At 40.8% G+C, this 27554-nt stretch overlaps 2 protein-coding genes across 2 annotated transcripts in view; one reads left to right on the forward strand and one right to left on the reverse strand.

Moving 5' to 3' along the window:
• The window catches only part of LOC138967069 (very long chain fatty acid elongase 4-like), a 59413-nt gene that overhangs the window by 30773 nt on the left and 1086 nt on the right, over window positions 1-27554 (reverse strand). The window lies entirely within an intron of this gene.
• On the forward strand, window positions 8060-25281 carry LOC138967058 (uncharacterized). The gene is made up of 8 exons (XM_070339514.1): window positions 8060-8153; window positions 11171-11317; window positions 12688-13337; window positions 16803-16908; window positions 17676-17852; window positions 18448-18586; window positions 20629-20749; window positions 21586-25281. Exons 1-8 carry the CDS (start codon window positions 8132-8134, stop codon window positions 21796-21798), a joined length of 1575 nt encoding a protein of 524 aa, XP_070195615.1. The 5' UTR covers window positions 8060-8131; the 3' UTR covers window positions 21799-25281.

A 27554-nucleotide genomic window follows, 5' to 3' on the forward strand; every position in this document is an offset into this window, starting at 1 on the left:
TCGAGTCAGTGCTGAGTGCTCTGATTCTGAACATTGTCGAAGCGACGAAGGTGAACTTTCGGCGCATCGATTTCTTTCGATGTAAGCTTAATTGTAAGCGTTTAGTCTACCAACCCGAAGAACACATTTGCAAATTCGAGTAAAATATGTCGTGTGAAAACGTTCAGAGTGCTGTGTTTCATTTGGGTCTATAGAGTATAGTTTCTCACTCTCAGGTCACAGTGCAGCGAGTGCTGCTGCATGCTGACAGGGACGCTGACTTGTCAGTGACACTGACTGTCACTATAATGTCAGTGTTACAGAAGTTCAGCCACTGGTCATGGAAAATTAAAGTGTATTTATTGGTAAGGGAATTTGATAAACTTTTATGGGTTGATCTATGAACATTCCAGATGAAAGTCTTTAAACCGAGTCAAAATTGATGTGAACAAAAACATTCATTACTACAAAATTCTTCAAGTTCAACCGAATAAAACAAAAACCAGCACCCCTTTGTCACATTTGTGTTGGGAACACACTGACCACTAGCAATATCTGCAACTTGATAAGATGGTCACATGGGGGGGGGGGGGGTGGACATGCACGTTGAGGCAACACAAAATCAGGGTTCCACACAGGCTCTGAGGTCAAGGGTATTCATACCCTTTCACCATAAAAGTAAAGGGTTTTCATACCCTTTCCTGATTGATCAAAGGGTATGGCATGTTGTCGGCGACTCTGTGTATTGCTTTGCTGTTTTACCAGGTTCTTGCATATATATGCATGATGTCAATGTGTGCAGATTGCATTGTCAATTTGAGAGTGCTTTGAATAAAGGAAATAATTTATGACCATTGGGAAATGTCATATGTGTAAATTCTTGCTTGTAGCATTACAATAAGTGAATAACACCATTTATCTAATACAGGTCTATGATAACACTTAAACATTTACAGCAATTACCGGGGTATCAAAACACTAGTCAGAGGCTGAGAGCTTTCACAAAACGAACAAGTAAACTGGCTTGAAATTCTGAACAGTAAACTTTTATTAATAACCCAGAACCCAGCCACCAACTGACAATTATGAGTTTACCAGTGCAGTGCCACAGTTATTTTCCCCCAAAATTCAGGGTAATGCTATGAAAAGTCAGTTCAGTTCCACAACAACAAGAATATTATTATGAGTATCAATAAGTTTGAAATTATTTGCCTGTTCAGTTGTTGGTTACAAATTAACAACACACCTATCAAGTGCCTGTTGAAATTCACATCTGCAACACACTTGTGACTGTGTCTCTCCACAACAACAGTTCAATCTAAGTTTCAACACACTAAAGCGTGGCATCATTGAAAGGGCGTTGCAACTGTATGGCTCTAATAATTATTACTCTGTAACTCAGTCTTTGGGTGAAGTCTTGGTGTTTTGTTTTGCAAGTCACAGCCACTGTCAACAGATTTCCTTAGTTTTCCTCATGGCTCCGTGCACTTGCAATGCCGCCCTTCCAGTGATGTCACGCTTTAGGTCAGTGCCTACGTGTTTAATCATCATTTTGTTAGGCCAGTCTCTCCACTGAGAGTCGGTTCCTTAGCTTTGACTTCCCCCGGTTCTGTTGACTAAAGCCTCTCTCACAGGGTACAGAAGTGATTGGAATGGTCAAGAGAATGTCACCAAAAATGCTAAAATCAGGTATCGCAAAAATGCAAACGTCAAAGTTCATTGTTTTGGATCAACTGCAACAGGCTTTCTTGGTCGTGGCCTTTTCAAACACAAAGTCAGTGACAAAACTGATCGTCTGCAAACTTGCACGCTCGCGGTCTTCGCGGAACCAACAGAACCGAAAATAGCGGAGGGGAAGTAACTCTGGTCACGCTGACAGCGCCGACTTCCCGGAGACAGTAAAACACGTGTCGAGATCGCCGGTGAAGCTTTCCAAAATTAGTCTCCCGCGAAAAAAAAAAACCCAAAAAAACCTCGAGCGTCGCATAACCAGTCGTACCGTTTGTAAAACGATCAAAGTCATACCCTTTTTCCCTTCAAGTCGTACGTTATTATACCTCTTGGCAAAATAATTGTTACTTACCGACACCCTTTCAAAGAGCGTCTCGTACGTGATTTGGGGGGGTCAGAGGGTATAATACCTCCAATTTTACGTGATGTGGAACCCTGCAAAATATTTTATTGTGTATGATTTTTTTTATCCAGATACTTGCGGCAAAAATGGACTACTACCCTCATTACACCAGAGGTAGGAGGATGTGTGGTCCTCATGGCTTTACGCAATAATGCAGGTAAGAAAAGCTAAGACAAAAACTTGCATGAATTATTTCCAGTTAATCAAAGTGACTACCTTAACCTTTAGCCTGCCCTTCAGAGCCAAAATGAAGTATTGCCAGTCATATTATCATAATTATGACTGGCAATACTTCATTTTGGCTTTATTATGAGTGGACTTACTGCTGTTTGACTTTGGAGGGCAGAGCTAGAATGGACACTTTCCTTCGTCGCTTTGATGCGGATGTAATGCCTTCACTACGGTTCTTGCCAGACACAGCTTTTTGATCTGATGAGGCCCCCACCTGTTCAATTACACATTAAGTGATTAACATGCTTCCATTTGAAACTTCGAAGTCTTCATCGGGGATTGACGCCCGACAAAAGCTAATTGAAGCCCGACGGAGCGAAGCGACGGAGGGCTTCAATTACTTTAGACTTTGGGAGGGCGTCAATCCACGATGAAGACCGAGAAGTTTCAAATGGAAGCATGTTAATGTTATTGTAATTGAATGTCAGTGTTACAGAAGTTCAGCCACTGGTCATGGAAAATTAAAGTGTATTTATTGGTAAGGGAATTTGATAAACTTTTATGGGTTGATCTATGAACATTCCAGATGAAAGTCTTTAAACCGAGTCAAAATTGATGTGAACAAAAACATTCATTACTACAAAATTCTTCAAGTTCAACCTAATAAAACAAAAACCAGCACCCCTTTGTCACATTTGTGTTGGGAACACACTGACCACTAGCAATATCTGCAACTTGATAAGATGGTCACATGGGGGGGGGGGGGGGGGTGGACATGCACGTTGAGGCAACACAAAATATTTTTTTGTGTATGCTTTTTTTATCCAGATACTTGCGGCAAAAATGGACTACTACCCTCATTACACCAGAGGTAGGAGGATGAGTGGTCCTCATGGCTTTACGCAATAATTCAGGTAAGAAAAGCTAAGACAAAAACTTGCATGAATTATTTCCAGTTAATCAAAGTGACTACCTTTAGCCTGCCCTTCAAAGCCAAAAACCGGCACGGTTGGCCTAGTGGTAAGGCGTCCGCCCCGTGATCGGGAGGTCGTGGGTTCGAACCCCGGCCGGGTCATACCTAAGACTTTAAAATTGGCAATCTAGTGGCTGCTCCGCCTGGCATCTGGCATTATGGGGTTAGTGCTAAGCCTGGTTGGTCCGGTGTCAGAATAATGTGACAGGGTGAGACATGAAGCCTGTGCTGCGACTTCTGTCTTGTGTGTGGCGCACGTTATATGTCAAAGCAGCACCGCCTTGATATGGCCCTTCGTGGTCGGCTGGGCGTTAAGCAAACAAACAAACAAAAATCAAAGCCAAAATGAAGTATTGCCAGTCATTATCATAATTATGACTGGCAATACTTCATTTTGGCTTTATTATGAGTGGACTTACTGCTGTTTGACTTTAGAGGGCAGAGCTAGAATGGACACTTTCCTTCGTCGCTTTGATGCGGATGTAATGCCTTCACTACGGTTCTTGCCAGACACAGCTTTTTGATCTGATGAGGCCCCCACCTGTTCAGTTACACATTAAGTGATTAACATGCTTCCATTTGAAACTTCGCAGTCTTCATCGGGGATTGACGCCCGACAAAAGCTAATTGAAGCCCGACAGAGCGAAGCGACGGAGGGCTTCAATTACTATAGACTTTGGGAGGGCGTCAATCCACGATGAAGACCGAGAAGTTTCAAATGGAAGCATGTTAATGTTATTGTAATTGAATGTCAGTGTTACAGAAGTTCAGCCACTGGTCATGGAAAATTAAAGTGTATTTATTGGTAAGGGAATTTGATAAACTTTTATGGGTTGATCTATGAACATTCCAGATGAAAGTCTTTAAACCGAGTCAAAATTGATGTGAACAAAAACATTCATTACTACAAAATTCTTCAAGTTCAACCTAATAAAACAAAAACCAGCACCCCTTTGTCACATTTGTGTTGGGAACACACTGACCACTAGCAATATCTGCAACTTGATAAGATGGTCACATGGGGGAGGGGGGGGTGGACATGCACGTTGAGGCAACACAAAATATTTTATTGTGTATGCTTTTTTTTATCCAGATACTTGCGGCAAAAATGGACTACTACCCTCATTACACCAGAGGTAGGAGGATGAGTGGTCCTCATGGCTTTACGCAATAATTCAGGTAAGAAAAGCTAAGACAAAAACTTGCATGAATTATTTCCAGTTAATCAAAGTGACTACCTTTAGCCTGCCCTTCAAAGCCAAAAACCGGCACGGTTGGCCTAGTGGTAAGGCGTCCGCCCCGTGATCGGGAGGTCGTGGGTTCGAACCTCGGCCGGGTCATACCTAAGACTTTAAAATTGGCAATCTAGTGGCTGCTCCGCCTGGCGTCTGGCATTATGGGGTTAGTGCTAGGCCTGGTTGGTCCGGTGTCAGAATAATGTGACTGGGTGAGACATGAAGCCTGTGCTGCAACTTCTGTCTTGTGTGTGGCGCACGTTATATATGTCAAAGCAGCACCGCCCTGATATGGCCCTTCGTGGTCGGCTGGGCGTTAAGCAAACAAACAAACAAAAATCAAAGCCAAAATGAAGTATTGCCAGTCATATTATCATAATTATGACTGGCAATACTTCATTTTGGCTTTATTATGAGTGGACTTACTGCTGTTTGACTTTAGAGGGCAGAGCTAGAATGGACACTTTCCTTCGTCGCTTTGATGCGGATGTAATGCCTTCACTACGGTTCTTGCCAGACACAGCTTTTTGATCTGATGAGGCCCCCACCTGTTCAGTTACACATTAAGTGATTAACATGCTTCCATTTGAAACTTCAAAGTCTTCATCGGGGATTGACGCCCGACAAAAGCTAATTGAAGCCCGACGGAGCGAAGCGACGGAGGGCTTCAATTACTTTAGACTTTGGGAGGGCGTCAATCCACGATGAAGACCGAGAAGTTTCAAATGGAAGCATGTTAATGTTATTGTAATTGAATGTCAGTGTTACAGAAGTTCAGCCACTGGTCATGGAAAATTAAAGTGTATTTATTGGTAAGGGAATTTGATAAACTTTTATGGGTTGATCTATGAACATTCCAGATGAAAGTCTTTAAACCGAGTCAAAATTGATGTGAACAAAAACATTCATTACTACAAAATTCTTCAAGTTCAACCTAATAAAACAAAAACCAGCACCCCTTTGTCACATTTGTGTTGGGAACACACTGACCACTAGCAATATCTGCAACTTGATAAGATGGTCACATGGGGGGGGGGGGGGGGGGTGGACATGCACGTTGAGGCAACACAAAATATTTTGTTGTGTATGCTTTTTTTTATCCAGATACTTGCGGCAAAAATGGACTACTACCCTCATTACACCAGAGGTAGGAGGATGAGTGGTCCTCATGGCTTTACGCAATAATTCAGGTAAGAAAAGCTAAGACAAAAACTTGCATGAATTATTTCCAGTTAATCAAAGTGACTACCTTTAGCCTGCCCTTCAAAGCCAAAAACCGGCACGGTTGGCCTAGTGGTAAGGCGTCCGCCCCGTGATCGGGAGGTCGTGGGTTCGAACCCCGGCCGGGTCATACCTAAGACTTTAAAATTGGCAATCTAGTGGCTGCTCCGCCTGGCATCTGGCATTATGGGGTTAGTGCTAAGCCTGGTTGGTCCGGTGTCAGAATAATGTGACAGGGTGAGACATGAAGCCTGTGCTGCGACTTCTGTCTTGTGTGTGGCGCACGTTATATGTCAAAGCAGCACCGCCTTGATATGGCCCTTCGTGGTCGGCTGGGCGTTAAGCAAACAAACAAACAAAAATCAAAGCCAAAATGAAGTATTGCCAGTCATATTATCATAATTATGACTGGCAATACTTCATTTTGGCTTTATTATGAGTGGACTTACTGCTGTTTGACTTTAGAGGGCAGAGCTAGAATGGACACTTTCCTTCGTCGCTTTGATGCGGATGTAATGCCTTCACTACGGTTCTTGCCAGACACAGCTTTTTGATCTCATGAGGCCCCCACCTGTTCAGTTACACATTAAGTGATTAACATGCTTCCATTTGAAACTTCAAAGTCTTCATCGGGGATTGACGCCCGACAAAAGCTAATTGAAGCCCGACGGAGCGAAGCGACGGAGGGCTTCAATTACTTTAGACTTTGGGAGGGCGTCAATCCACGATGAAGACCGAGAAGTTTCAAATGGAAGCATGTTAATGTTATTGTAATTGAATGTCAGTGTTACAGAAGTTCAGCCACTGGTCATGGAAAATTAAAGTGTATTTATTGGTAAGGGAATTTGATAAACTTTTATGGGTTGATCTATGAACATTCCAGATGAAAGTCTTTAAACCGAGTCAAAATTGATGTGAACAAAAACATTCATTACTACAAAATTCTTCAAGTTCAACCTAATAAAACAAAAACCAGCACCCCTTTGTCACATTTGTGTTGGGAACACACTGACCACTAGCAATATCTGCAACTTGATAAGATGGTCACATGGGGGGGGGGTGGACATGCACGTTGAGGCAACACAAAATATTTTGTTGTGTATGCTTTTTTTTATCCAGATACTTGCGGCAAAAATGGACTACTACCCTCATTACACCAGAGGTAGGAGGATGAGTGGTCCTCATGGCTTTACGCAATAATTCAGGTAAGAAAAGCTAAGACAAAAACTTGCATGAATTATTTCCAGTTAATCAAAGTGACTACCTTTAGCCTGCCCTTCAAAGCCAAAAACCGGCACGGTTGGCCTAGTGGTAAGGCGTCCGCCCCGTGATCGGGAGGTCGTGGGTTCGAACCCCGGCCGGGTCATACCTAAGACTTTAAAATTGGCAATCTAGTGGCTGCTCCGCCTGGCATCTGGCATTATGGGGTTAGTGCTAAGCCTGGTTGGTCCGGTGTCAGAATAATGTGACAGGGTGAGACATGAAGCCTGTGCTGCGACTTCTGTCTTGTGTGTGGCGCACGTTATATGTCAAAGCAGCACCGCCTTGATATGGCCCTTCGTGGTCGGCTGGGCGTTAAGCAAACAAACAAACAAAAATCAAAGCCAAAATGAAGTATTGCCAGTCATATTATCATAATTATGACTGGCAATACTTCATTTTGGCTTTATTATGAGTGGACTTACTGCTGTTTGACTTTAGAGGGCAGAGCTAGAATGGACACTTTCCTTCGTCGCTTTGATGCGGATGTAATGCCTTCACTACGGTTCTTGCCAGACACAGCTTTTTGATCTCATGAGGCCCCCACCTGTTCAGTTACACATTAAGTGATTAACATGCTTCCATTTGAAACTTCAAAGTCTTCATCGGGGATTGACGCCCGACAAAAGCTAATTGAAGCCCGACGGAGCGAAGCGACGGAGGGCTTCAATTACTTTAGACTTTGGGAGGGCGTCAATCCACGATGAAGACCGAGAAGTTTCAAATGGAAGCATGTTAATGTTATTGTAATTGAATGTCAGTGTTACAGAAGTTCAGCCACTGGTCATGGAAAATTAAAGTGTATTTATTGGTAAGGGAATTTGATAAACTTTTATGGGTTGATCTATGAACATTCCAGATGAAAGTCTTTAAACCGAGTCAAAATTGATGTGAACAAAAACATTCATTACTACAAAATTCTTCAAGTTCAACCTAATAAAACAAAAACCAGCACCCCTTTGTCACATTTGTGTTGGGAACACACTGACCACTAGCAATATCTGCAACTTGATAAGATGGTCACATGGGGGGGGGTGGACATGCACGTTGAGGCAACACAAAATATTTTGTTGTGTATGCTTTTTTTTATCCAGATACTTGCGGCAAAAATGGACTACTACCCTCATTACACCAGAGGTAGGAGGATGAGTGGTCCTCATGGCTTTACGCAATAATTCAGGTAAGAAAAGCTAAGACAAAAACTTGCATGAATTATTTCCAGTTAATCAAAGTGACTACCTTTAGCCTGCCCTTCAAAGCCAAAAACCGGCACGGTTGGCCTAGTGGTAAGGCGTCCGCCCCGTGATCGGGAGGTCGTGGGTTCGAACCCCGGCCGGGTCATACCTAAGACTTTAAAATTGGCAATCTAGTGGCTGCTCCGCCTGGCATCTGGCATTATGGGGTTAGTGCTAAGCCTGGTTGGTCCGGTGTCAGAATAATGTGACAGGGTGAGACATGAAGCCTGTGCTGCGACTTCTGTCTTGTGTGTGGCGCACGTTATATGTCAAAGCAGCACCGCCTTGATATGGCCCTTCGTGGTCGGCTGGGCGTTAAGCAAACAAACAAACAAAAATCAAAGCCAAAATGAAGTATTGCCAGTCATATTATCATAATTATGACTGGCAATACTTCATTTTGGCTTTATTATGAGTGGACTTACTGCTGTTTGACTTTAGAGGGCAGAGCTAGAATGGACACTTTCCTTCGTCGCTTTGATGCGGATGTAATGCCTTCACTACGGTTCTTGCCAGACACAGCTTTTTGATCTCATGAGGCCCCCACCTGTTCAGTTACACATTAAGTGATTAACATGCTTCCATTTGAAACTTCGAAGTCTTCATCGGGGATTGACGCCCGACAAAAGCTAATTGAAGCCCGACAGAGCGAAGCGACGGAGGGCTTCAATTACTATAGACTTTGGGAGGGCGTCAATCCACGATGAAGACCGAGAAGTTTCAAATGGAAGCATGTTAATGTTATTGTAATTGAATGTCAGTGTTACAGAAGTTCAGCCACTGGTCATGGAAAATTAAAGTGTATTTATTGGTAAGGGAATTTGATAAACTTTTATGGGTTGATCTATGAACATTCCAGATGAAAGTCTTTAAACCGAGTCAAAATTGATGTGAACAAAAACATTCATTACTACAAAATTCTTCAAGTTCAACCTAATAAAACAAAAACCAGCACCCCTTTGTCACATTTGTGTTGGGAACACACTGACCACTAGCAATATCTGCAACTTGATAAGATGGTCACATGGGGGAGGGGGGGGGGGTGGACATGCACGTTGAGGCAACACAAAATATTTTATTGTGTATGCTTTTTTTTATCCAGATACTTGCGGCAAAAATGGACTACTACCCTCATTACACCAGAGGTAGGAGGATGAGTGTTCCTCATGGCTTTACGCAATAATTCAGGTAAGAAAAGCTAAGACAAAAACTTGCATGAATTATTTCCAGTTAATCAAAGTGACTACCTTTAGCCTGCCCTTCAAAGCCAAAAACCGGCACGGTTGGCCTAGTGGTAAGGCGTCTGCCCCGTGATCGGGAGGTCGTGGGTTCGAACCTCGGCCGGGTCATACCTAAGACTTTAAAATTGGCAATCTAGTGGCTGCTCCGCCTGGCGTCTGGCATTATGGGGTTAGTGCTAGGCCTGGTTGGTCCGGTGTCAGAATAATGTGACTGGGTGAGACATGAAGCCTGTGCTGCAACTTCTGTCTTGTGTGTGGCGCACGTTATATGTCAAAGCAGCACCGCCCTGATATGGCCCTTCGTGGTCGGCTGGGCGTTAAGCAAACAAACAAACAAAAATCAAAGCCAAAATGAAGTATTGCCAGTCATATTATCATAATTATGACTGGCAATACTTCATTTTGGCTTTATTATGAGTGGACTTACTGCTGTTTGACTTTAGAGGGCAGAGCTAGAATGGACACTTTCCTTCGTCGCTTTGATGCGGATGTAATGCCTTCACTACGGTTCTTGCCAGACACAGCTTTTTGATCTGATGAGGCCCCCACCTGTTCAGTTACACATTAAGTGATTAACATGCTTCCATTTGAAACTTCAAAGTCTTCATCGGGGATTGACGCCCGACAAAAGCTAATTGAAGCCCGACGGAGCGAAGCGACGGAGGGCTTCAATTACTTTAGACTTTGGGAGGGCGTCAATCCACGATGAAGACCGAGAAGTTTCAAATGGAAGCATGTTAATGTTATTGTAATTGAATCTGACGACAATCTCTTTCCTGCTTTCATGCGGTTGTAAACAGACAGAATTGGTTCTGTTCTGTTCACACACTACTTTCAGTCCACCTACCTGCAAGGGTCAAGTCCCAAGAAATGTCTCTGTATTCCTATCGTATCACTCTGCTCCTGTTTTGTTTTCTTTCACACACATTTTCCCTTCTTTTTTGACGGTTTTCTGGACAGCAAACTCTAAAACAAATTCTTTTCATCACAAAAGCGATCTTTGGAATTGACTGACGTAGTCCGGAAGAATTCATGCATTAACTTACGTCACGTACTCAACGTCATCACTTCGCATACCTTATGGTCTCGGTATTTCGTTGGCCTTCATATTTCCTACTTGTAAAATGACCCTCAAAGCTAACCGAGACTAGTTGAGGCTGTATCAATACGCCTCGCCAGCAGGTTGTTAATGGATTTTTTAGCGAGTGGTTATCGACAATTGTAATACAATCAAGTTTGCTTTTTAATGAAACAGATCCTGTGATTGGTCAGAATGTCCCAACTCATTACAAATTACCGGTGACTAATTGTCGATAGCCACTAGCTAAAAAATTCATTAACAACCTGCTCCGCACACTCGTGAATTACCAAGAGGCTGCAAATACCCACTCGTGGTTTATTTTCCACTAATCAACTCGTGGTCATTGTTTAAGCTCTATTTAATGACCGGTAATTTTTAATGAGTTGGGGCATTCTGACCAATCACAGGATCTGTTTCATTAAAACGCAAACTTGATTGAATTACAATTAACATTAACCAGAAAAGCCTTTTAACATATGATAATTATAAGAATAACTTTGAATGTAATTAGAAAATTGTTTGCCATTTGAAGAATATTCATACCATAAGACTAAATTGTTGAAAAGTGTCAAATGTACTGAAAGTAGATGGCTTTGTCAACTGACCATAAATACAATTGGTTCTTGTGCCTGTTGTATAGGAGCACCTGAAAGAGAAGGAACAATGGAACAGAAAGTACCAGCAGGAGGTCGACAGTCTGTCATTCCGCAACTAGCAGCTGTCCAAACGAGTTGTGGTACTGCAAGAGGAGCTGGAGGCCGTCGAGTCACAGAAGAAAAAACACAAGGTTGGCACATTTCTTTAAAGCAGTAAAGCGGTAATCAAGACACCAGCATTGACTTGACAGATACAGATTTCCTCTTCGTTAAATAGGGTTGAAGGCATGGCTATCATATTCCTTGGTGGTGGCAATTCCGTTCAATATGTTTTTGTAACGTCGTGAAATATATACTTTTCCCATAAAACTAAAAGCTTAGTGTTACTGCGACTTCATTTTATCATACTTATTTTCATAGTGTGGCATTTTTCGGTTCTCGTCTTTGTTTTGCCAATACATTAACCTTTACTTTAATTGTTTAAAGTTTTAACAAAAACTTACAATGGTAGGAACCCAAGAAAAAGTCCACCCCTCTGCTTTTTGAATGTAATCTATACCTGACTAAGTTTCAAATGTACATTAGTATTAGATAGGCCATGAAGCCTGTAAATGCCCCTTCTTGATCTTGTGATCATTTTATTGCTATTTATAGTACAGAAAAGGGAACCCGTAAGATTTTGCCATATTTTGTACTCTTGATTTTCTAAATTACGATTGATACGGTCTGTGGAAAAAAAGAGAAATAATTCCTAGACTTCTTGCGTTTCTACTTTCGGTTCACTCAGTTAGTGTAAAAAAACAACCTGTTACTATGGCCATTTTGAATCTCGTATGAAGTGACTAAACGAGATCAGTTGCGTTGATCAGCTCAAAGCGTGGAAAGCTCAATTTTTATCATGCAAAAACAACAACAAAGAGGTGGATCCTCAGCAGGAGCAAAGAAAAAGGCTGTTCGGGAACAGGAATTCCTTTCAACGTATGTTTTCCAAGTTTGACATCGATAGACACTGCATGTCAAAGCTAGACTCATAGGGATCCTGAAATTGACAACACCAAGAAAAGCCGCTGCCAGCATGAGGAGCATCACAGACTTTGTCTTTTGCAAAAGATCTACCCGAGGAACAGGGTGCAGTACATGCCAAAGCGATGTTATCCGAGCTGATAGTGAAAATGAATTTGTCATTGAGCACAGCAGATGTGATTTTACAAGCTGTCAAAAGTGTGTTTCCTGTCTTAAACATCGCGCAGAAGTCTAAGTGTTCAGGCTGCAAGAAGGCTACAGCAATGATGAAACAGATGTCTAATGACATTAGGTCTTCTCTTAAAGAAAAAATCAACAAAGATTTCCATCTTTTTTTTTTATCAATGACGGTGTGTGCAGCATGTTTGAAATGAATGATTAAAAGTTATGTGGAGTACTCTCATTTTTCTGAAAATGCACGTAGCTTTTTTTTTGTTAAACTCCATGGCAAAATTGAGGTCCCCAGGTCTGTATTACAATATATATATATGCAACACATGCTTCTATCAGTTAAAAGATATGATTTGTTTTTTATCAGCCTCATCTGGAGATGTACTGGTACCTCAGGCCTCATCTGGAGATGTACCAGTATTGCCAGCCTCATCTGGAGATGTACAAGTATTGCCAGCCTCGTCTGGAGATGTACTAGTATCACAAGCCTTATCTGGAGATGTACCAGTATCACCAGCCTCATCTGGAGATGTACCGCCATCACCAGCCTCATCTGGAGATTTACCAGTATCACCAGCCTTATCTGGATATGTACCAGTTTCACCAGTCTTATCTGGACATGTACCAGTATCACCAGCCTCATCTGGAGATGTACCGCTATCACCAGCCTTATCTGGAGATGTACTGATACCACCAACCTCATCTGGAGATGTACCGCTATCACCAGCCTTATCTGAAAATGTACCGATACCACCAGCCTCATCTGGAGATGTACCGCTATCACCAGCCTCATCTGGAGATGTACCGCTATCATCAGCCTCATCTGGAGATGTACCGCTATCACCAGTCTTATCTGGAAATGTACCGATACCACCAGCCTCATCTGGAAATGTACCGATACCACCAGCCTTATCTGGAGATGTACTGATACCACCAGCCTCATCTGGAGATGTACCGCTACCAAAAGCCTCATCTGGAAATGTACCGATACCACCAGCCTCATTTGGAGATGAACAGGTACGAAAAGCATTGTGATTTTGAACTTACTCACGGGTTACCTCCATTATGAAATTGACCGTTTTTGTTTGTTTATTTGTTGCTTAACGTCCAGCCGACTACGCAGAACCATATCAGGACGAAAATTGACCGCTTTTATTTTTTAAACTTTCCAGGAAATGGGATTTAGCCACGTCTAGGTCGATGTTGTCAGTCTAATGAAATTGGAGAAAAGGCACCAATGGGTGGCCGAGTGGTAACGCACTTGCGCTCGGAAGTGAGTTCGACCCTGTGTCAGGGCGTTAGCAATTTTCTCCCCCCCTTTCCTAACCTAGGTGGTGGGTTCAAGTGCTAGTCTTTCGGATGAGACGAAAAACCGAGGTCCCTTCGTGTACACTACATTGGGGTGTGCACGTTAAAGATCCCACGATTGACAAAAGGGTCTTTCCTGGCAAAATTGTATAGCCATAGATTAAAAAAATGTCCACCAAAATACCCGTGTGACTTTGAATAATAGGCCGTGAACAGTAGGATATGCGCCGAAATGGCTGCGATCTGCTGGTCGATGTGAATGCGTGATGTATTGTGTAAAAAAAATCCATCTCACACGGCGCCTTGAGTCCGAGTCTGGAGATACGCGCGCGATATAAGACTTCATATAACCCATACTTGTCGGTCGCCCTATGCCTAAGTGGAATGTTTTGTATAATGGGAGCTTTAGGGCAATATTTGGCTTTAACACACACACACGTACATATATAGATTGGTTGAATTTAGAATAAAAAGAAAGTATGTAAAAGTCACAACATTCTTACACGTACTCGCATTCACTACCAAGAAACTGTTAATTTTTAGGATAGTTGGACATTAACTACAGTACCTGTGTAATCCAGAAAAACACACAAGATAAGCACATAATTGAGGCAAGTCAGGACCATTATGATGATCTGTGTCAAAAGCATCACATTTATTTTAACACGAATATTTATTGGACCATAGTGGCAGAGTGGGCGGCTTGCAGTCTCACTCAATGACAAAGTTAAGCAATGCCGAGCCTAGGCAAGTACTTGGATAAGTGACTGTCTGAGTTGTACACTGCTGTTAACTTAACGGTTGACCCCTCATGGAGGGCGGTGTCTCACTACTCTTTGGGATGAGATTTTAAACTGAGGTCTATTCAGTATTCTGAGTACATATATGCACTCAAAATCAAGCTTGGACTTGATCCTGACGCCAATGTCCAACTCGGGTCAATGCAACCCGCAGAAACACACCCAGCATGCATCATAGTCTCAGAATAATCAAAATGATGATTATGGAGACTCAACGAAAGGCAGGTGTGCTTTGGGAAATGATTCTATTGTTATTGCAAATTTGTCTGGAAGCATGTGTCGACATAAGCTTGTATGTCTGCTTGATAGGGAATGGGATCTGGGTTGTCAGTAAAATGAAATTTGAGATTTTAAAAGAATCACCAAACCTTAGGGCGACAAAATATAAGTTGAAAGTATTGTACAATTGGAGCTAAGTTACCTTTAGGACGACATTTGGTTGACCTAACTCCCCTGTAGGATTTAACACAATATATATGTTATAATTGTGGTCGCCCTAATCAAAAGTATTGTATAATGGGAGCTTTAGGGCGACATTTGGCGAATTGGATCTGGGTTGTTACTAAAATGACATTTTACTTTTTTGAGAATTTTTTTTTCATTTTTTTTCAGAGTTTTTTTTTTTTTATACACGTTTTTATTTCTTTTTGGTACATGACATCAACATCAGACAGCAACACTTTTTTGAGATTTGAAAGGAAGCACCAAACTTTAGGGCGAAAGAAAATACGTTGAAAGTATTGTACAATTGGAGCTTTTAGGATAGTTGGACATTAACTACAGTACCTGTGTAATCCAGAAAAACACACAAGATAAGCACATAATTGAGGCAAGTCAGGACCATTATGATGATCTGTCTCAAAAGCATCACATTTATTTTAACACGAATATTTATTGGACCATAGTGGCGGAGTGGGCGGCTTGCAGTCTCACTCAATGACAAAGTTAAGCAATGCCGAGCCTAGGCAAGTACTTGGATAAGTGACTGTCTGAGTTGTACACTGCTGTTAACTTGACGGTTGACCCCTCATGAAGGGCGGTGTCTCACTACTCTTTGGGATGAGATTTTAAACTGAGGTCTATTCAGTATTCTGAGTACATGCACTCAAAATCAAGCTTGGACTTGATCCTGACGCCAATGTCCAGCTCGGGTCAATGCAACCCGCAGAAACACACCCAGCATGCATTCATAGTCTCAGAATAATCAAAATGATGATTGTGGAGACTCAACGAAAGGCAGGTGTGCTAAGCTGCCATGGTATTATGGGAAATGATTCTATTGTTATTGCAAATTTGTCTGGAAGCATGTGTCGACATAAGCTTGTATGTCTGCTTGATAGGGAATGGGATCTGGGTTGTCAGTAACATGAAATTTGAGATTTTAAAAGAATCACCAAACCTTTAGGGCGACAGAATATAAGTTGAAAGTATTGTACAATTGGAGCTTTACCTTTAGGACGACATTTGGTTGACCTAACTCCCCTGTAGGATTTAACACAATATATATATACATGTTATAATTTTGGTCGCCCTAATCAAAAGTATTGTATAATGGGAGCTTTAGGGCGACATTTGGTGAATTGGATCTGGGTTGTTACTAAAATGACATTTTACTTTTTTTAGATTTTTTTTTTATACACGTTTTTATTTCTTTTTGGTACACGACATCAACATCAGACAGCAACACTTTTTTTTAGATTTGAAAGGAAGCACCAAACCTTAGGGCGAAAACAAATATGTGAAAGTATTGTACAATAGGAGCTTTAGGATGACATTTGGTCGACCTAGCTCCCCTGTGGGATTTAACACACATGCATATATATATATATGTTATAATTTTGGTCGCCCTAATCAAAAGTATTGTATAATGGGAGCGTTAGGGCGACATTTGGCGAATTGGATCTGGGTTGTTACTAAAAAAAAATGACATATTACTTTTTTGAGAATTTTATTTTTTCAGTTTTTTTTGGTTTTTTTTATACACGTTTTTATTTCTTTTTGGTACACGACATGAACATCAGACAACAACACTTTTTTGAGATTTGAAAGGAAGTACCAAACCTTAGGGCGAAAGAAAATACGTTGAAAGTATTGTACAATAGGAGCTTTAGGATGACATTTGGTCGATCGACCTAGCTCCCCTGTGGGATTTAACACACACGCATGTATATATATATATGTCAAAAATGGTGTGAATGTGATCATACTTTCTCCAAGTCCTTTTTCAAAAATTGACCCGATATTCCGATCTACTTACAAATACCTTTTGGGGTTTAAATTGTGATGTTTTAGTTTAAATAAAAGTTCCACATGATTCTATGTTCCGCCTTGCAAGAGACATCACATTAACTTAACTGTGAATATTTTGTTTTAGGATGAAGACTACTGTCAGGAGAGTGATTTTGATTCTGATAGCACACCTTCTTCCTGCGATTACCCTATGCTGTCACCACCTGCACAAAGGAAGAAAACTTGCCAAGGTAAAAGTCAATGAAAGAAACTGTGAGAAGTAGTAACTCACTGACTGCGACAATTCATGGTTGACCAATTTACTTAAAATTCAGCTTTCCTGAGCCAGAAACCACAACTTGGTCTATAGTTCAGGACATTTCCTAGTCGAGTTGCAATCAATTATTGTACTATCAAGGAAAAAGTTTCTTGTGTAAAGAATTTAACATGCTATACGGTGTTGTTGCCAGGCCTCGGTCTTTTGTCTGTGACGCATTCCTTTCTGATTTGACGCATTGGACCTAGCCTTGTCCGGTCGATGGACCGATAGTTTTTACGTTTTGGTGGTCAACTGACCGATACATATTCGTACAAGGCGGACAAGGTCTGCAATGAATGGAATGGGAGTTGCAAAGTCGGAAAACAAACCCCGATCGAAATGCTCATGTTTGCTACGAGTGAAAAATGCACTCGGTGCCGACTCTGTGTTTGTCGTCATTGACTCTGTGTTTGTCGTCATTGACACTCGAGGCTGCGTTTACGGAAATACCCGTTCCAGCCGGTGTACCTAATTATCGAAAACGGCGCAAACAGCGGAAATTTCATCAATATAATACTACGGCATGGTAATTTGGACCTATTGTTTTTTTAAAGCCAGGACATTTGGACTTATTGGGTTTTTTTTAGGGAGGTCCAAATGACCTATTGTCTTCTTAGGCTGGCAACAACACTGGCTACACTTTTTCCCACATAAAACAGACTTGTGCCCATTGTGATATACATTGTACTTGTTTGACAGGCATGGTTACAACAAGGCAGCAAAGTCTGGTTTTCTCGATGGCTGGTTGGCACCCCGTTGCCTTGGCACCTCAAGCAATGATGTTGCCAGCGCAGTCTGTGTCTCGTCTTACTTTTCCCAACAATGTCCAGCTTCCCACCGACCTTACTGTCCTTCAGCAGCAGCTCAGGACTACAGGTATGTTATTCTTCAGCGTGTGGCATCACCGTATTTGATCTTTTACCCTTGTTAAATGCTTCTCATTCAAGTCACTGCACAGCAGAACATGCATGCACTTTTAAAACCAGCTTGCTGCACAATTGTTAAGTACCTATTTTATGAAGCAACTGCTTGTTTGCGAAAATGAGTGTGCCTGCATCGATACTACGTGTTTATCACTAAATCAGTGTCTGATAAGACCGTCCATCCGGAGGGTGAAATGAATAGGCTAAAGTTGCTGATGCGACCCTCATTCACATTTCACACTGTTAGACTGTACGGTAGGCTACGGTTCATGTTGGTTAATAAATATTGGCTTCAAATTGGTACCCTTGAAAATGACAGAAGGCCGCCTTACAATTCTTAAACTTCTTGAGTTTCTACTTTTGTGACATGACGTGGCGAGTCTCGTATGAAGTGACGAAACGAGATCAGTTGTATTGATCTGTTCAAAGCGTGGAAAGCTCAATTTCCATCATGTAAAAACAACAACAAAGAAAAAGGCGGTTCGTGAACAGGAATTCCTTTCAAAGTTTGTGTCAGTAAAAAGATGACCTGATTTATTTCTCATCAGCCTCATCTGGAGATGTACCGCTACCACCAGCCTCATCTGGAGATGTACCGCTACCACCAGCCTCATCTGGAGATGTACCGCTACCACCAGCCTCATTTGGAGATGTACCGATAAAACCAGCCTCATCTGGAGATGACAGGTACGAAAAGCCTCGCGATTTGAACTAACTCACGGGTTACCTACTTCCTGAATTTGACTCTCCGGATGACTTTTTAACTTTATAAGCCTGTGATTAAGGTGACCCACAAACTGTTACCAGACACTCCCTGGACTTATATTAAGCCTAGTGCAGAACCGCGCGAGGTGACATGTGACTCATTTCGTGGTGGAGGGTCACATTTTAAGGATTTTTTGCATTTTACTTCAGTATCTGTGTAATCCAGAAAAGACACAAGATAATTATTAAATGCGTCTCCAGGAATATGTTTAGTTTAAATCTTGTGTCGATACTATTTAATTCTGCCTCGCTATTAGCCATTGAGTAAAACTGTTTTATCACCATTGCTTTATTGTTGTTAATTCGTCTCCAGAAATATGTTTTGTTTTAATCTTGTGTCGATACTATTTAACTCTGCCTCGTTATTAGCCATTGAGTATAACTGTTTTATCACCATTGTTTTATTGTTGTTCTTTGGCCATTTACGTTGAATGACTTGTTATACATTGACATTGATAGTTTTATTCTTCTTCTTCTTCGTCGTTCGCTAGATAGTTTTATTATAAGAACCTTTTTTTTTAATTCCTATTAACTCGATGTTCTTTAACTATGTTTGTAAATTGTTAGAGGATCTTTTAGTAGAAGTGTTTAACTGTCGAAGCTGCTTTTACCTAAGAGACCGACTGTATATTGTGCTGTTGTACTTGTCAGACTTGATTGTACCAAGTCCTTCACATGTTGTAATGCGCTTAGAGCCAAATATTTTTGTTTTTTGTAAGGGATAGGCGCAATATAAATACACTTTATTATTATTATTATTAAGCGCATAATTGAGGAGAGTCGGGACCATTATGATGATCTGTGTCAAAAGCACATTGAACACGACTATTAATGGGACCATAGTGGCCGAGTGGGCGCTTGCAGTCTCACTCTATGACAAAGTTAAGCAATTTGAGATTTAAATAGAAGCACCAAACCTTAGGGCGACTGAAAATAAGTTGAAAGTATTGCATGATTAGAGCTTTAGGACGACGTTTGATCAACCTAGGTCCCCTGTTGAATTTAAAGGCACACGCAGCTTCCCGTAAACCATCACAGACACTGTCTGGCTTTTACACACAGTACAAACACCCTTGCATTTCAACACTCACCACTTGAGAACATCGTAGGTGCCCTCCGAAAAGAGCGAGCACTTATGAACGAATTTATTTTTGCGTGGCCAGCCGGATTGTCTGATCAGACAATGGGATGGCTCGTTTTGGCGCTAGACCTAACTTATACTAATAAATTGACAGCTTGTTACACAAATATTCTTAAATAATTCTTTTTGCATTAAGACAAAATCAGTAAAACTCGAAGATTTTAAAGTTTAAAAACTAGCCCTGAAGCGTGTCCTGCAAAACGTGTTTCTCGTAGCAGACGAATGTTCAGCATGTCGCCAGTTTCTTTGAACGGTCAGCCGACACCATTCACTTCGTGTGACTCGCAGCCATTTGTTGCGTTTTAGATAACGTGCCATGGCAGATACAGCGAGTCGCATTGAAATCAAGGACTGACTACTAAATTGTGAGAAAAAAAGGGAAAGTAGATCACATGGGTTCACGATGGCTCAGGGGTTAGATTAACCACGAAAACAGGTGTGTGGTTTACTCGAGCTAAACAAAAAAACTGTGTCATTTAATGCTATTCACTAAATGCTATTGCAAGTGTGTTCGATAAGGTTAGAACTGCTTTTTCATGAAAAGATTTGAATCGTTCTGTAAACCATTTGGGACGGACTGGGGCTTTAACACACACGCATTACAAGTCAAATAGTGTGAATGTGATAATTTTTTCTCCTTCCTCCAAGTACTTTTAGTTTTACTCAAAAAGACCTATGACCAGATTTCCAGATCTACTGACAAATACGTTTTGAGCTTTCATTTGTGATGTTTAGATAAAAAAAAAAAAAGAGTTTCACATGATGGCATGTTCCGCCTTGCCAGAGACATCACTATAACTTAACTGTGAATATTTTGTTTTAGGATGAAGACTACAGTTACGATCCGGAGAGTGATTCTGATTCTGATGGCACATCTTTTTCAAGCTACATGTACTACTACTCAATGCTGTCACCACCTGCAAAAAGGAAGAAAACATGCCAAGGTAAAAGTCCGTGAAAGAAACTGAGAAGTAGTGACTCTATGACTGCAACCTTTCATGATTTGCCAATTTACCTAAAATTCAGCTTTCCTGAGCCAGAAGCAAGACTTGTCTATAGACTATAGTTCAGGACATTTGCATATGCAGTTGCAATCAACTAGTGTACTATCAAGAAAACAGTTTCGTGTGGACAGAATTGTACATGCTCTACATTTTCCCATCTTTGTTAAAACATTAAGTCAAAATTTGACTAAATGTAAAAAACATCAATTTTGAAAACAACACTGGACAGCAATTAAAAATAGCATTCACCAAAACTGGCAACATGGTCTCAAAAGCTTCCTCACCTCATGTCTGACACATGCATGCACACACACACACACAAACACACACACACACACATACACACACACATACACACACACACACACACACACACGCATCTCTGCCTTATGCAGCTTCATTTGTTTCTAAGGAAAATGCTGGGAGTCCATGGTTTCCAGGGAAATTGTATATTTGTGAAACACGTTATTCACCAGTCTTGCAAAGACCAGGCAAAAGTTACTAAATGTTCAGTTAAGCTGCTGCAACATTCCCCCATTTTGAAATTTTTACCATGCTCCTTTTTGTTGTGAACATAAAGATCTGAACCTGGGCTTTTATTTCCAGGAAGCGATCACTTTTCATAATCGTTGATATTGGTTTTGGTTATGCCTAATATGATCACATGGTTATTCTTCAAGAAGCGTTGTTCAGTTTTCATTTTTTTTCTTGGGTAGAGCTGCTTTGATCTTTGAAAACTTTGTAATAGGATTTTTTGCATATTTTGTTTTTTTCAGAAATACCAGACAAACACGATGTACTGCCACCTGCCTCAAACGGACTGCCACCTGCCTCAGATGAGCTGCCACCTGCCTCAAATGGACTGCCACCTGCCTCAGACGGACTGCCAAACATTTCTTCCAAGAAACCGAAACGACCTTGCCTATATTGTGGCCAATTTCAAAGTGTGCTCATCAGACACTTACAAAGAAAACATTCTAATGAAGTAAGGGTTGCTGCAGCCATGAAGCTGCCTGCTTGTTCTAATGCGCAACTTGATTGTGGGCAGGCTTACCCTTTTTAAAATCAAAAAACAAGAAAGGTAGGTTGTTGGAACGTTTGTTATTGGATTTACATTAACATAAAACGTTTTAAGAGAACAGCCTTCCTTCTGTATGTTTTTGCTCATTGAACACCTTTGATTTCACCAACTCTTTTTTCTTCTTGTCACTGAGCTCTGACCGGTACGGTTGGCCTAGTGGTAAGGCGTCCGCCCCGTGATCGGGAGGTCGTGGGTTCGAACCCCGGCCGGGTCATACCTAAGACTTTAAAATTGGCAATCTAGTGGCTGCTCTGCCTGTCGTCTGGCATTATGGGGTTAGTGCTAGGACTGGTTGGTCCGGTGTCAGAATAATCAGAATAATGTGACTGGGTGAGACATGAAGCCTGTTCTGCGACTTCTGTCTTGCGTGTGGCGCATGTTATATGTCAAAGCAGCACCGCCCTGATATGGCCCTTCGTGGTAAAACGCTGGCAGTTTCTTTGTTTTTGGATTTACCCTTTTTAACGCAAGAATGGATGGTGAACCAGCCAGACTGACACTGTGTGAATGGCAAGAAGCAGAAAGCAATCATTGGGTGGTACTGGTTCAATCTCGGCAGCTAAACTAAAGAGTATGTGTGTATGTAAAATCACCCATGACAGATGTGTACTGGTTCAATCTCGGCAGCTAAACTAACGAATATCAAGTATGTGTTTTGAAAATCGTTGTCAGTATCGGATAAAGGAGAATTTCACTTGAGACTCGACCGAGGCCTGGTTTGTGTTATTATGCAAGGTCCGGTACTATGAACAAATTTGGTCAAATCCACTACAAATGTATGCGTGTTTGGCTTATTTCATAGAGTAAAAAGTTCACGCACTAAACATTTTATGTTGACCGACAAAAGTGTGCCACGTACACTCTAAATATTTGGACGCCAGATACCTCTGCAATGACCGGAACAGAGCTGAGCAGAAAATGCAATCAGGTGTTCTATCTCAGACTAATCAAAGCAGTCTGACACAAGCCTGATCACTTGGATCGTCACTAATCTATTCAAGAGTTCTGCATTGCCCATTATCTCCCATTCAAACCCTCTTTTGTACTGTGAGTTAGTAATCGCTGAACGATCGCTGTTAATGTTATAGCGATACTGGTGAAAACGAAATGTAATATTTTGAGTGCATGCAGTAATTGAAGGGCGCACAAAGCATGTGACTACCCTCCAGTGACTGCACTCATAACCTTTTGAGATGAGTGGTTGTAAGGTATTATAATAAGACTTCCTCTCCACAATACAAGTGCCTGTTGTTGTTATTCATGTTCAATTGATGGGAAGCTAATTCTGGAGGATAAATAGAAAACAATTAAGCTTTTTGAGTCACTTGAGAAAATGTGACTCTATGTAATCGGTCAGTGTTAGTCTGTCCGGCCGGCCGTCCGTAGACACCACCTTAACGTTGGACTTTTCTCGGAAACTATCAAAGCGATCCGGCTCATATTTTGTTTAGTCGTGACCTCCAATGACCTCTACACTTTAACGATGGTTTCGTTGACCTTTGACCTTTTTCAAGGTCACAGGTCAGCGTCAAAGGAAAAATTAGACATTTTATATCTTTGACAAAGTTCATCGGATGTGATTGAAACTTTGTAGGATTATTCTTTACATCAAAGTATTTACATCTGTAGCCTTTTACGAACGTTATCAGAAAAACAAGGGAGATAACTAGCCTTTTCTGTTCGGCAACACACAACTTAACGTTGGGCTTTTCTCGGAAACTATAAAAGTGACCGGGCTCAAATTTTATGTGAACGTGACTCATTGTGTTGTGAATAGCAATTTCTTCCTGTCCATCTGATGCCTCATATAATATTCAGAACTGCGAAAGTGACTCGATCGAGCGTTTGCTCTTCTTGTTTAATAGGTTACAATAATGTCATCATTTATTTCTCATTGAAAATTTCAAATCATTTTATATCATTTTGCTTTAAAAGTTGTCAGTCGTGTCTTGAAATCGATGACATTTGTTTTATGTTTTGCTTCTAATACTGAGTTCTAATGACAGAGTAAATATAGCATTGTAATTTGTAATACCATGCACAGTTCAAACTGTCAATCACGCTCCTTCCCAGTTTGTGATATGTATGTACATGAATTCTGTAAGTGGTCAATTTGTGTGTGGCATTGATCAACATTGCAAACAACACAGTTAATCTATGCTATCATGTACATCAAAATAATTTCAAAGAACTGTTCTCTGTTTTAATCTGTATTTGTTTCACTTCTCTGGGGTAAATTAGTTCCCCAATAAATCCTGTTGCATTGTAAATGCATGCCATTTATTTTCTTCTGTCTTGACTTTATTTTGCCAAAAATGTTATGCTTGGAAGAGGGCTTAGTAACTCTCTCCAAAAGGCCACTGGTTCTGATTCTACTCAATTACGATTGTTTTCTTGATAGTGTACATTTGATTGAAATTTTAACTAAAATTTGTTGTTTCTGTGCTTCATTAATCTTCTTCAATTTGAGGTATCTTGGTGTAGCTTGTGTGTTTATGACATCATTTCTGCCCTAACATTTACAATGATTTCAACATAAAAGATAACTTAAACATACTAAATATGGATCTCTATGTTGTTAATGATTAGGTGAAATGTAAGACTACCAAAATATGTGTGCCATAATTCTGCACACGATATTTTTTCTTTCAAACAAATCATTGGTAATCTGAACCGTACACTTGCAAGTGGTCAAATTACTTTTTTGTGTTCTCAAATTGTTTCATGGCAGAGATTTAAAAAGACCTCAATTAGTGTACTGTAAACTATAGAGCATTTATTGTGATCTTAGCAGACTTTCACTGTGCTGTTCTGGAAAGAACGTCGGCAAGACTATTGAAAGCATTCTGCATTTAGAACATTGACAGATCATGCAGAACACACTGAGAGCCCATAACAGCTTACTTTTTCAGTTCATTCAGCACACAAAAGATGATCACAGCAGCTAACTCTCAAAACAGAACATTTGAATGCCGTTCTCAAACTGTTTCAAATAAGTGAGTGTGTGCAATTCCCATCATGTTCATTTAGAGTGTAGTTGGGCCCCAGATCAATCCAGCATTGAGTGCATTTCTGCCATTACCTGAAAACAATAGACCTTTTGCAAGTGTATTCTTTGCAAGAACTTTATTCTTGTACATACTTGTAAGTTGTCTTTTTTTCCCGTTTTTGTTACCCTCTACAGAGAGGTCCCACTCGCAACTCTGTACGACATCCCTTTTGTCAAATCTCCCTTACTGAACAAAGTATAGTAGGTTTTGGTCTCGAACAATATGGTAAGTGTAGGGAAGCGATTTAAGAACAAGTGCGCACATTAAAACATCATTGCTGAAGGTGTATGTGTATAATTTTATTCTTGTTTTTGACAAATAAATGAGCTGTTGAACAAATACACATTCGTTGACTTATCGCAGTTTGCATTGTATGTGTTAATGTGTGTATATGTACATCCTGTTATATGTTTTTCTTCTGTGATGTACTTTGCTTACATCTGCCTGTTAACATTACAACAAGGCATTCCTATTGATATGTTTAAATTTTGCAAACAGTGACCTTTTATTTCTGACTTGGGAACAACACTGATGAAAGCATCTATCATTTTTTCTGTCACAACTCATACACAAAATCTATTGCACGTTTTGAACTGTTTATTAAAACTGCCAACAGAATAATTAGTGATGAAACAGCCATGATTACACTCAACACAAAGCATCAGGAACCTTAAATAATAACGATTTCGAAAGCGGGAACTGCAGAGTTTGAGCACATAACTAAATGACAATTAAAATTGTTAAAATAATAATAATAACTGGACATTTTTAAGTGCATAACCTATGGCTCTAGGCCCTTTACAAAACTTTGTGAACAACAAAATATACAAATACTGGTCGCCTTAATATACCTTATAAATTGGTTGCCCTAAGCTACCCGAAAAGGCGTGTCGCCGTAACCCCCACTCTTGCATTATTTTCATTAAGGCGACCATGCAAAACACCTATATCTTAATCTTGACAGATTTTCACGTTCAATTCATGACAGTCGGGTGTAGGTCAATTAGCAAATGTAATTACAAAATTTTATTAATATTGCTTTAAAAACAACGGATATAGCACCGGTAGCTATAAAACCCCTTTTTACAATGGTCGTCCTAAAGGCGGATTTATACTTATATATATATATATATATATATGTGCACACATACAAGCGATCTTGTGCGCCTCTGGCTGATTTTGTCCTGAGTCGGTGCCCTTCAAACCCGTTATGTATACGACAGATAATCCGATCCGCTGGCTGGATCGTTTTCGTGTTTATACTCGCCATGCTTGACGTGTTTCTTCCATGTAATGTTTGTGTAACGTCCCACTGGTGTGAGCAATCACAAGACATACCAGGGTTTTACTATAGTATGTGGTTGGACCATCTTTAACTTGGATACCTGTAACAACAGTCAACAGTCTGACTGCTTTAGTTGCACAGCACAGTGGCATTTTCGTTGTTGTTGTTGTTATTGTAGTTGTTGTTGTTGTTGCAGGAATTCATTCAGAAGATTGTCACTGGTGTTTATTATATAAAATAACTGAACAAATCCCCACTCTTGACAGGAAACAGTCATGCTGTTTTGTTACTCCCGGTTAGCTGTTTATACAAATTCTATTACAAGCAGACACGTGGCACAGCAAATCTAGATTATCCAACTTCCAATGGGGCCATAATTGCTGTATTCTCTTGGCGCTCTGTCGTTTTACTTCTGTGTCAAGTCATTGACTGTATTGCCTTTGGTATTGCTTGATGCAGCCTGGCCCATTCTAAAGAAGTTGTCCACCCCCCCAACCCCTCTCACACAGGCACACAGATGAACAGACACAAAATTTGCACAAACACTCCCAAACCATCGACTGTATTGATTTGATATTGCTATACGCAGCCTGGCCCATTCAGAAGAAGCTGCCCCCCCTGCTCACCCGCACATAGATGAATGGACATTTAATTTGTGCACACACTCCCAAATCTTTAAAGGCACAGTAAGCCTCCCGTAAAACATCACTGAGCTCCCCGAGCCACAGTGCATGCATACTTCCATTTTGAACGCCGCTCACCGAACTGGAACATCCTGGCTGCTTTCTGTCGAGAATGAGACATTTTCAAAGAATTTATTTTTGTGGACTATCCGAACGGACTATCAGGCGCCTCGTTTTGATGTTAAACCTAACTTTTAAAATCTAAATAATAAATTGACAGATTGTTACACAAATATTCTTAAATCCTAAAAGAATTCTTTTTTCATCAACACAAGATCAGTACAATTCGAAGTTTTGAAAGTTTGAAAAAAGAAAACCCCGGAAACGTGTCACGCAACACGTCTTTCTCGTAGCAGACGACGGTTCTGCATAGCGCCAGTTCCTCTGAACCGTCAACCTCCACCGCTCTAGTTCGTGTAACTTGCAGCCGTTTGTTGCGTTTTAGATTGAGAGGTACACAATAACGTGCTATAGCAGATAAGCTTACAGCGAGTCGCATTGAAATCACAAACTGACGACTAAATTGTGAAAAAAAGGAAACTGGATCACACGGGTTCACGATGGCTCAGGGGCAAGATAAACCACGCAAAAATAAATTCTTTGAAAATTGCTCGCTCTTTACGGAGGGCACCTAAGATGTTCTCAA

Source organism: Littorina saxatilis, linkage group LG5 (genome assembly GCF_037325665.1).
Source record: "Littorina saxatilis isolate snail1 linkage group LG5, US_GU_Lsax_2.0, whole genome shotgun sequence".
Classification (NCBI taxonomy): Eukaryota; Metazoa; Mollusca; class Gastropoda; order Littorinimorpha; family Littorinidae; genus Littorina; species Littorina saxatilis.

Coding starts and splice junctions, on each gene's coding strand:
- LOC138967058 (XM_070339514.1), top strand. CDS start 8,132: ATGGCTTTACGCAATAATTCAG. Junction 11,318..12,687: donor CACAGAAGAAAAAACACAAG/GTTGGCACATTT, acceptor GTTTTTTATCAG/CCTCATCTGGAGATGTACTG. Junction 18,587..20,628: donor GCCTCATCTGGAGATGACAG/GTACGAAAAGCC, acceptor ATTTTGTTTTAG/GATGAAGACTACAGTTACGA.